Source organism: Nuphar pumila, chromosome 10 (genome assembly GCF_984573655.1).
Source record: "Nuphar pumila chromosome 10, dmNupPumi1.hap1.1, whole genome shotgun sequence".
Classification (NCBI taxonomy): Eukaryota; Viridiplantae; Streptophyta; class Magnoliopsida; order Nymphaeales; family Nymphaeaceae; genus Nuphar; species Nuphar pumila.
In genome coordinates, this window is record NC_143258.1 from 14,034,558 (window position 1) to 14,046,768 (window position 12,211).

Below are 12,211 nucleotides of genomic sequence, written 5' to 3' on the forward strand. Positions count from 1 at the left end.
TCTTGAATAATATCTTGTTGTAGCAAGTTATGTGTAGCCTTCTTGACTCGATACAACCCCTATCTGCCTGAAGCAGTACATCAATGGTGAAAAGCTGGTTATAGTCAGACAACCGCAGAAGCTGGTTATGGTTAGACAACTGCAGAACTGCAATGCTAATCAGTCTTCAAAGGTTTTGATTTCCTTCTTATCCCATAATAAAGCTCTTTTTTTTCAAGATGAGCTATTAGAGGGGTTGTTATGTGATTATAATTTTGGATAAATCGCCAGTATTACCCAGTTAGTCATAAGAATCATCTTAATGATTTAAGATTCTTGAGCACCAGCCATGCTTTTATAATTGCAATCTTATCAAGGTCGGATTCTACTCCTACCCAGGACATAATATGATTGAAGTATGCTATTTTTTGTTGACCGAAACAGCATTTATTATAATTTTCTTTGAACTAATGCTCTTGAAGAGTTTAGAGGGCTACTCCATCATGCCCTAGTTGAGTATCTCTAATGGGCCTATAACCCAAGATATCATCAAAGAATACAAAAATGAATTTTGGTAGGTATGTTCAAAAAATATCATTCATTATGCTTTGCAATGTAGAGGGAACAATGGTGAATCCGAAGGGCATTACCTTAAATTTGTAGTGATAATCATGCATGCAAAGGACTATTTTTGAAAAGTCATTGAGACTCATGTGAATCTAGGGATAGTGGCCCTCAAGTCGACCTTCAAAAAATTAGGCAACGCCGCGTAGCCCACCTCGTCGATAACCACAATAGAGTATTTGTCCTCGAAAGTGATGGCATTGACCGATGATAATGCACACAAAACTACCATGTGCCATCCTTTTTCTTAATTAATAACTTTGGTGACGAGAAAGTGTTTAAGCTAGGTCGAATGATGCTGGTGCGTAGCATTTTGGTCACCAATCCCTCGATTTCCACCTTTGATGCATGACCTTAGTGTTGGGATCGTACACTGTTTGGTATGGATACTAACATGATTGGGATCCCGTGGTCCTGACTTCTTAGTGGGAGAAAGGCTAGAGGATTCCCAAAAAACATCATAGAATTCATAGAATAGTTTCTTAAGTTCTAAGGGAAGGTATTCTTGGAGTTTCTTTTCCTATCTTATCATCTACAAAAAATAGCCCTAATAATTCATCGTGTTCGAAGATCATAGACATTTTCAAAATCCCAACTGCCCAGGTGACACCCCCCCCCCCCTTAAGAAAAGTCCTTGAGAGTCATTGCATGGTCAGTCAGACCATCATCTACTCCATGCATGGGCAGGACATGAAGGTCCGCTGTCATTGTATGGTTAATTCTTGGTTGACTCACAGCCCTTCACAACACAGTTTCCACCACCTCCGATGGTTATGTCAAATACTAGCTCCTTGACAATTAAATAATTCCAGCATCTTGATAGTTAAACCACAAAAAAAAATATGAGTTAATCTGATATATCAACAGAAATGGATATGGGCTTGTTCTTGATGATTCCCATCACTCACATAAATTGTGGCACTGAGATGCCAGAGAGGGCATGAAGGGAAATCATACCCCTTTCTTTTGAGTGGGTGGGAGACTCATTGTCGTGTTCCATGGCACTGCACTCTTCATCATCAGTCCACTCTAGTACATACATATGCAACTCTCACTAATAGTAACCCGATCTCCATTTTTCCTTGCAACTGTTAGCATAAGCCCTATTTTCTATGTTTGGACATTTGTCCAGGGGTGTGTTCATAGTTGGCAAACTCCGCGAGTCAACTTGTCATTTTGGCCGAATTGTCTCAAATCGGCCTCTAATCAAGTCAGAAAACAAGTATGACTCGATTAGGACTACACTCAGCCAAGTCATCCGAGTTTTTATTGTTGACTCACCAAGTTAGGTGAGTCATATTTTTTTTAGTTTTCTAAAGTTAGAATATATTAATTAGCATTATGAGTCTACAAAACAATTTCCAAACAATTTTACTATTCGATTAGAACCTAATAATAACTCTAGGCACAACCCCTCACACCCAATTAGCTTCCTTGATTAATTTAATGAATGACCTTTATGACGGCATGTATTTCACGATTTCCAAATCAATTTTACTCTCAACTAAGCCCTAATAAGTCTAGTAGGCACTATCTCATGCACCAATTAAGCAAGAGCCATCTCCCTAGCACACGGATCGGCCCCCAAATCGCTCTCACGGCTCCTAGGGTGTGGGGGTTCCCCTCTAATGGCCTCTACACAAATGAGGGAGACAGCCCTCAAAAGGTATTTAAAACCCAAAAATTAAAAAGTAAGTTTCGGTCCCTTTTAAAGTGCGTCGATACCATATCGTACACTACACCCTGTATTGTATGATACGGATTGATACCGGGGTGTATTGTATCAATAACCTCAATAGTGACAATATGTATCGTATCCAATGATACTTACAACACTGGTTCTGTCCCATGTGGGACAGATTTGTAATTATTCTCTCTTTCTTGTATTGTTTTGTATTCTGCCCTATTAGGGCAAGCATATATATAATGAATTATTGAGGTGCAGCCCTTCACCAAGAATCAAAAAACATTAAGGGCCAACCAGAGTGTTCTTTGTTGCTCCCTTTCTCTCTTCTTCACAGATTTGTAACCTAAGTCACATGGACTCGACAAAGCAAGTGTCGCACCCGCGTCAACGCGATGCGATGCGGGTGCGCGTGCGGCACCGGGTGCGGTCAACACGACCCTGGGTGTGGTCAACGCACCCAAGGTCATTTTGGTCCAATTTTTTGGACGTTAAAAAAAAATCCGATGAAAAAGGAGGATTAGGGCAAAAAAAATTGCCCTAATCTCCTCTCCTCTCCTCTCCTCTCCTCTCCCGCGTAGCTCAGTTCGAGTCCTCCCGACGCCACCTCCTCTCCCTCGTCGCAGGTACCATCTAACTCCCTCTCTCTCTCTTCTTGTGTCGACAATGGAGGGGTTGAGCCCCCTTGCTCCCTCTCGCTCTCATGTTGGGTCGGCAAGGGAGGGGTTGAGCCCCTCCTGCTCCCTCGCGCTCTCTTGTTGGGTCGGTAGGGGAGGGGTCGAGCCCCCCCTGCTCCCTCTGATTTCGGCAGGGGAGGGGCTCAACCCCTCCCTGTTTTCGGCAGGGGAGGGGCCGAGCCCCCCCTCTCGCTCTCTTGTTGGGTCGGTAGGGGAGGGGCTGAGCCCCCCCTGCTCCCTTTGTTTTCGGCAAGGGAGGGGCCGAGCACCCCCACCATGCTCCCTCTGATTTTAGGGGAGGAAGGGTCGAGCCCCCCCCCCCCCCCCCCCCGCCCCATCTCTCGCTCTCTTGTTGGGTCGGCAGGGGAGGGGTTGAGCCCCCCCTGCTCCCTCTGTTTTCGGCAGGGGAGGGGGTCGAGCCCCCTTCTCGCTCTCTTGTTGGGTCGGCAGGAGAGGGGTTGAGACCCCTTCTTTGCTCCCTCTTATTTCAGGGAAGGGGTTGAGTCCCTCCTTGTTTTTGGCAGGGGATATATATAATATATATTATATATATATATATTTTTTATATCAAGATAATGTTTGTATAATTGATTTGAAATTTTGAATGTATTTTTTTTGTGTTTTCAGGATAAAAATGACAAATAAAGAGAAAGGACTTACGTCATCCTCATCCCAACATTTGAGTTCTGCTGCTAGTTTTGCTAATAGTTGTAGTGGGACTGATGAGGTGGGGCCACTATGGGTACATGTAGATAAACTTGCAAAAACTGGAAAAGGAGGTGGTGGAAACAAGAGATTTCGATGCAAGTTCTGTGAAAGAGATTTTGTTGGGTCTTACACAAGAGTGAAGGCTCATTTGTTGAAGATACGAAGACATGGCATTTCAGGATGTAGAAAAGTTGATGAAGCAATGCGAAGACAATACAAGAAAATACAAGAAGAATATAAGAAGAGAAAGACAATGACTGATTCTTGTGCAGTTAATGTGTCATTTGTAAGCCACCAAGAAGATGCTGGAAAAAAAAGAAAAGTCAATGTAGGAGGTAGAGGAATGATACAAGCAACATTCAATACATATGGAAGAAAAGAATTGGATAGAAAAGTTGGGAGGTATTTTTATTCTAGTTCACTCCCATTTAATGCGGCTAGAAATCCTTATTGGAAGGATTTAGTAACATCCTTGGCAAATTGTAATTTGAGTGGCTATGTGCCACCAAGCTAAAAAAAAATACAAACCACACTTCTTGCAGAAGAGAGGGCAAATGTGGAGAGGTTGTTGGATATTAAAAAATATTCATGGAAGCAAAATGGAGTTTCTATTGTATGTGATGGATGGACAGATATTCAAAGGTGTTCACTAATCAATTTTATTGCTTTTTCGCTTAGTGGCCTAGTATTTTTGAAAGCAATTGACGCATCTGGAGAATATAAAAATGCAGAGTATTTGAAGGGGTTGTTTATAGAAATCATAAAAGAAGTGGCTGATCAGAATGTCGTACAAATTATTACAGACAACGCTCCAGTTTGTAAAAGTCCAGCGTTGAGTTTGGAGAGTGACTACCTTCATATTTTTTGGACTCTCTGTGTAGCACACAGCTTAAATCTGGCCCTAAAGAGCATATGCAACCCCAAAGAAGAAGAAAATTCACAAGCATATGTTTTATGTTCATGGATTGAAGATTTAGAAAGAAATGTCAAAAGCATTAAAAATTTTGTTGTTAATCATCATCGTGCTAATGCTATATTTAATAGGCATTCTGACTTGAAATTGTTGAAGGTCGTTGAAACACGTTTTGCGTCCATCATTGTGATGGTGAAGAGGATTAAGAAAGTGAAGAATGCTTTGGTTAGCATGGTGATTGATGAAAATTGAATATTCTATCGTGTTGATGATGATGTCAAGGCTTAAGAAATTAAGAAATTCATTGTTGTTGATGAGTTTTGGGACAAAATAGTATACTTTCTTCAATTTACCCAACCTATTTGGGAAATGTTGAGAGAAGTTGATAAGGATGAGCCCATGCTTCACAGAGTTTATGAAATATGGGATAATATGATTGAAAAAATACAAGTTGTTTTCAAGCATGAAGAAAAAAATCTTGCATTGGATGATTCAGAATTTTTTAACCATATTCATTCAATTTTAGTCAGAAAATGGGATAAGAGCAACACTCATTTGCATTTCATGGCGCATTCTCTTAATCCAAAATATGATGCAAAAAAGTGGCAAGCAAGTGGTATTGGTCGTGTCCCTCCAAATCTATACCCAAAGTTATCAAGACATAGAAATATGTGTATGATGAGACTTTTTCCTGAAGCATTTCTTGTAAATCAAGTCACACAAGAGTTTGAAAAATTTTCATCTTCGAGATTATATGGACCAGCATTATTCGCGAGAGAGGAGGATAATATAGATCCTATCACATGGTGGCCAACATTTGGATCATAAACACCTCTTCTCCAACGTCTTGCATTATGATTGCTATCGCAACCTGTTAGTTCATCTTGTTGTGAAAGAAATTGGAGCACATGTTCTCAAATCCACAACGTGAAGAGAAACAAACTCACAAGCAAGCGTGGAGAGGATTTAGTATATGTTTATTAAAATCTTCGACGACTTTCGCGAACTAATGATGAATACAGGTACTAATTTGCTCTCTTAGTTATTTTATTATTTATTTTTAAATTTTTCATTTAAATATACTTTTATTGTATTTAACATTTTCAAATTGAGTTTGTAACGCAGAGAAGAAACATCCAAATTTTGGGATGTAAACACAAAAGAGTGTGACTTCGAGGGAGATCATGATTTCAACATGACAAACATGGATTTATCTGAGCCCAATCTTCCTTCTAATGATGCATTTGATGATGAAGAAGAAAATTATTAAGATCCATTACTTTTGGTATGTAATTTAGTTCTTTTCTGCCTTATTTGATTGATATTTAGGTTGATTTATGTAATTGCTTTACTTATTTGATTGATATTTAGGTTGATATATTGTATGCATGATGAATGATATTATGACAATGTTAAGTGTTAAATTATGATAATGTTAACTGTTAAAACTTCAAAATTATATATATAATATATATATATATATTTACATTTTTGCCCTGCCACACCCCCACACCCTAGGTTTTTGAAAGTGCCGCACTCGCACCCATGTGACTTAGTTTGTAACTATTCTATCTTTCTTGTATTGTTTTGTATTCTGCCCTATTAGGGCAAGCATATATATAATGAATTATTGAGGTGCAGCCCTTCACCAAGAATCAAAAAACATTAAGGGCCAACCAATGTGTTCTTTGCTGCTCCCTTTCTCTCTTCTTCACTGCTGCTGCTAATGAATTTGGCTTCGTGTTAACAGAATGAAGACCATCAATACAAAATGGAAAATGAAATGTGATGATAGTTAGCTCTGAATAATGCTAGATTCATCAGTAACAAGTATCACGTGTCTTAAATGGTTATAAAGCCAATTGTTTTTTATCTAATTTTTGGATAACAAGGAAAAAACTGCCTCGCTCACCGAGTTCAGCTAACCCATCAGATTGATTTGCATGAGTTTGTTAGACTAAATAGCATGGTTGTGGTTTTATATTGGCATGATTGTGTCAGTTTTTTCTTCAGAAACAAGTAACTGATAAAGGAAATGAACACCCATAATTTTTTTCTTTCAACTCAAGGAGAAAATTTCCAATCACCATTAGGATTCTATGAATTTAAAGATATATCAGGAGGATATCAACATATCGTGAGTATCAAGTATCACTTAATTGCAATATTAGAAAAACTTAAGCCAAATAAACGAGCATCCAGAGCAGTAATTGCAGATAACGGTTTAAGAGAAATGAAATTCCTAAGTATGTTGGAATGCATACCCGAACCGCAACATATTCCATCGTCTTCCTAAACAAATCTGTTCCACTAGTAACAGCTTGCCGTGCAACAGCAGGTGTAGCATCCTTTAAGAAAGATATTAGAACAGGGACCAGTTCAGGTAAAAACCTCATATGCTTAAAACCAATTTCTCCAATAATCCTGCAATTTCAAAGGGATGTATAGAATCAATAATTTCCAAGAATTTCAGGACTACGTAACTGCCTGCGAACTACAGAACCCCAAAGTATAAATAGGTCTCCGATGATAAAATACAAATGTCTGCTCGAATCTGTTCCATGCCCTTTAGCTTACCGCTACAGGCAGTAAACTGGATTATAGGAAAATATGAATAGAATTAAGGGGACAATAGTGCAATTCAAGTACCTCCAAATTAATAGAGAAGCAAGTAGCTCCTGTTGTTCAAAACAAAGTCATGGTATACAATGATAAAAGAAGAAAAAAGGAAGAAATTGAGAGAAGGAAAAAAGATTGGTATCAAGCACTAGATTCTTTGCATATACTTTCAACAGGCAGTTATATGAAAGCATAGGGATGCAAGTGGGTCAGAGATCCGGATTGCAATTAAAACTAAATCCGACGTACATCATAGGATATGGGTAGTCCACATCTGAATCAGGGTCAGACCAATAACATATGTAGATGGGGTTTGTGCATCGACAGCCCGGTGCACAAACCAATGCATCGCATCATTAACTAAATCAGACAAAGTAACAGAAACAAGGCAACAGAGAAAGCAGAAGAAATCAAATCCCAAAATGATTGAGTGCTTTATCCTAACCCTAGAAGACTTTCACGTTATAGCTCCCAAGAGAAGAAGAGGGGGGGGGGGGGGAGAAAAGGAAGCAATCAACGATGTCGTACTCGGCGATGAGCTTGCGAACGGGGCTCGCCCTATTGGACTGAAACTCAATGAGATGGGGCACGAATTCCTCGAGGAGGGAAGGGTCCCTGGACAACAGCAACTCCTTGAGCAGACCCAAATTCTCGAGCTTCGACGGGAGGTCAGGAGAGAACTTGACGGAGTTAAGGAGGTTGAGGGCCTTATCCCTCGTGCCACCGCCGGCCATTACCCCCACCATCTTCCTCCCCACAGAACCCTAACAAGCTCCTCTTTCCAACAGAAACCTCTCTTTCTTTCTGCACTTTGACTCGGGAAGAGGACGAAGTCTTAAGTCTTCTCCCCACGGCCTCTCATCGTCGTCGTCTTCAGTCGTCCAACCACGCACAGCTCTTCCTGGTTATTACATGTTCTAGAGCACCTCCTCCTCGTCCGGCCCCTCCTCCCGCCTATTGTATGGCTCGTCAACAAAAACAATATTTTTTGGGTACACAGGGTTGACCCGGACGTGGGCTATCTTTAGGGCTGCGGCGGGTCGGTCGCTTCGTCGAGGGCCTGGTACGTCGTGCAAAATGCAACCTGACCCTGGTGGTTTCCAAAAGCATACGTTCCCCTTCCTCCGGAAAGCGGAAGCAGGTTATATGTTCCTCCAAAAGACGTTGGTGCCTTGTTCGGGGATCAGAACGATCGTCACGAGCGCCGCGATTACTGTGATAGCGATTATTATGTATAGTGATTAATGTGAACGATTTATTGTGATAGGTATTATTATGTATAATAATTAATGTGATAGTAATTACTATGTATAGCGATAATTGTGATAATGATTACTATGATAGGTATTATTATGTATAACGATTATTGTGATAGCGATTACTATGTATAGTGATTACAGTGATAGCGAGTGTGTAACAATTATTATATATAACAATTATTGTATACAACGACGTGTAGAAGTACAAATGAGACTAATTTTGATTTGAGACAAATAATATGTTGTTTTTGTGTTACAAAGAGGTTAGAAGATAAATAGAGCACCAAGTAAAAAGATCAGAGGGCAGTGTGTGTGGCCTGTAATTTTATCGTGGTATAGACAACTGAGTAAATATGAGAAGGATTGATTACGAAATATGCACTTCGGCGGCCTTCTGGACCAACATTATTTTGAAACATGCTGGAACACCATAACCCGCCTGATAAATAAGTGGAATTATAAGATGAACACATTCTAGTTTGATTTTTTTGGTATCACCATAACCCTAAAAGATATGACACGGATTATGGGTATTAAGTGTCATAGAAGTGTTATCCTAGCACGAGATTCAAACTATAACGCAAGGGACAAGTGCACGGCCCTTTTAGGAATATCGATGGAGGACTGAGGTCAATGTATTTCTGGTGGAAGCAATTCCACGTCGATGAAAGTTTCTTCTTTTCGTAATAAATAGAAAGGTCGGTCCGCTACATGTGCATCTGAAAAAGCTGATAAAGAGTTGCGCTGCTTTCTTCTTTATTTTTTTGGACTTACTTTATTTTCTGATTTGCCTGGTTCAAGGTTAAGTTACCTGTTGTTGCAGTTCTTGAAAGACATAAATGAAGTCGACAACTATGCATAGGGTGTTGCTATGTTCGCACATTTGTACAATCAACTTTACCATGCGAGTAAGGGTAGAAAAATCGTCGGAGGGTTTTGGCCATTTGTCTAGGTAATTGTTTATTACATATTTTGATAGTTGTAGACTAAGATCATTGAAGGTTATAGTCTTGCTAATATATTGATTTTGTAGGCATGGGCATGGGAGCATTTTGTCGCCTTGCATCCTCAGCGTGGCCCGACGATTTGTAGTTTTTCCAAGATCGGCTAGTGGGCTACAATAAATGTCAAAGAGGATAATGCTAAGTTTATTTTAGATGATCTGCAATTAAATGAGGTAAATTATTTAAATCATTAACAATTGTTTCAGCATTCATCATTCATTAGTATAAATCGTTGAAATGTTTAGCATTCTTAAGTAATCATCAGTGCGGGATTTTGTCTTTGTTAGTACAAATTGTTATCACATTAACATTCAATGGTATAAATCGTTGTAATGTTTAACATTCTTAAGTAATGATCATTGCAGGATTTTGTATTCCTTAGTATAAATCGTAATCACTTTAGCATTTAACTTTCATTAGTGTAAATCGTTGTAATCTTTAGCATTCTTAAGTAATGATATTTACAGGATTTTGTCTTTCTTAGTAAAAAGCATTATCGTTTTAGCATTTAGCATTCATTATTGTAAATCATTATAATATGTAGCATTCATTAGTGTAAATCATGTTAATACAAAGCACTCATTAGTAACAATCGTTGTAATATATTTAGCACTCGTTATTATAAATCATTTTAATATTTAACATTCATTAGCATGAATAATTATGTCTATACCTAAAGCATAATCTCCAATGTACAGGTTGTGTGGATACCGTATGAACATGGGGAGGATGAGGAACAAGAGGTTGTTGCTGAGACTGCGAGACTGTCTAACTGCGATATTTGGTTGTTTAGCAAATCTAAAGTCGAGTTGCAGTATGGTAGTTGAGTTCTCCTACAAGCTGGCTTAGGACAGTCTACCCCAAACAACCTATGGAAGTGAGAAGGAAGATGAATAGTGGTGGGGCCAGGAAGATAAATTGGCACAAATGCTTCAGAAAACAATTGGATAGCTAGTACAAAGGAGATGTTTGTGCCATAACATATGATTATAAAGAACAACAATATGACTCCAACTATTTCAAAAAATATTGAGAACCCATGCGTCGAAATCTGGAGATTTAGAACAAATAACGTGGAAATATTGGGAACCCATGCGTCCCTCCTGTCCCCCATCACGTCGTCTCACATCATATAAAAACGTCTATCGTGTCTCTCCTGCTACAACAACATTTTCCTCAGTTGCAGTACACGCTGAGGAGCGAACACAACTCACAAAAAGAAGGTAGTCTCCGCCACAAGATTAGAGATGTTTGAGAGGGAGAATAAGGAGTTACAGAAGTAGGTGAGAAATTTGGGGAGACAAATGTGGTCACAATATGGTACACTAGTAGAGATGATTACCAGTGGTTTTAATAAGAACGAGAGAACCAAGAGGCCACCGAGGAAAGAGAGTCCAACAGGGAAAAGAAAAAGACAATTTGTATGACATAGTCCATTTGAGTCCTCAAGTGCCACTAAATAAACATTATGTAATATTTTTATCCCGATAATTATTTGTTGTAATTATATAATTCTTTGTTGTAATTCTATAATTCTTTTTGGTAACATGACATTCTATAAATGTATAATTCTTTTTTTAATAAGTGTAGCACACAAGTGCCACTAAACAAATCATTGTAATGTTTGACCTTCATAAAAAAAACTGAAGAAGCATTTAGCGTTGTGCACTGCGAAAATTATGATTTACTTTTATGAGTTGTTTTTCCATCATGATTTACACAATGATTGATAAATGGATAAACGATTTGTACGTATGAAGGCTACGTGCTATTGGAATTTGCTTGATATCGATTGGCTTGCAACCATTTATAATTCTTTGTTATAACATAATGTTCAATAATTATATAGTTCTTTCTGTAAAGCCCATAATATTTTTGAGATAATATGAAATATGATGTGTTTCAGTAGATGAAATTTCTCGTATATATATATATATATATATATATATATATATATATATATATATATATATATATATATATATATATATATATATATATATACCTATTGATGAGCGAAGTCTGAAATCGCGTAGGTAAAATGTATGAAGTGACATGGGTACAATTTATGATGAATCAATTTCTGAGAATCCTAAGTCAAATTCATAATATATAAGATTAGTCAATCTCCAAATTTGGGACCCAAACGAGGAAAAAACCTTGTTAATTCATGTGAATTACTGGAAAGCACATATCGATGGGATATGGGTCATAACGAGAGCAATTTTTGCAAGAGATAAAACAGTTAAAATGTGCTTTGAGAATTTAGTTGTAATTGGAAATTTAAACAAGAAATTGTCTTAAAATTTTGATTGAAATCGAGTGTGTAAATAAAATTTTAATTATCATTTATTATTTAGGTTTGGTCGTAGGTCCGACCAAGGGGTTGACCCAAGCCCTTGGTCGACCACTTTTAATGGGGTTGGACGACCCTAACCACGAAGACCAATTGGTCAAGTTGACCAGCTGGGGCGGTGGAAATCTTGTAAGAAAGGGAGCAAGATCAAAAGGGTGGGCCACGATTGGCCCTACCCTTAGCTTGTGTGGCGCCCCAAACCCCGACCTTGGAAAAACCTTGGATTTTCTATGATTTTTTTTGAAAGGTTTTACTGAAAACAACGGAAAACAAGGTGTGAGGAAGGTGGCAAAACCGCGAGTCTGGATGGCCACAGGTGAGTGCAACAAAAGTAACTAACAGTGTAAATAAAGGTACAACCACAAATGTAAAAAGGGTATACAACCCG

The 12,211-nt window shown here is 38.6% G+C and overlaps 1 protein-coding gene across 3 annotated transcripts in view; it reads right to left on the reverse strand.

Moving 5' to 3' along the window:
• Positions 1–8,323, reverse strand: part of ESP4 (HEAT repeat-containing protein) — a 249,664-nt gene extending 241,341 nt beyond the window's left edge. For all 3 annotated transcript variants that reach the window (XM_090018877.1, XM_090018878.1, XM_090018876.1), the window contains exons 1-2: positions 7,733–8,323; positions 6,850–7,009 (exon numbers count right to left, since the gene is read on the reverse strand). In XM_090018877.1, coding sequence (XP_089875003.1) covers positions 6,850–7,009; positions 7,733–7,950 — 378 coding nt within the window. In that variant the 5' untranslated portion in view covers positions 7,951–8,323. The remainder of the gene's footprint in view (positions 1–6,849; positions 7,010–7,732) is intronic.
• Positions 8,324–12,211: the final 3,888 nt, after the last annotated feature.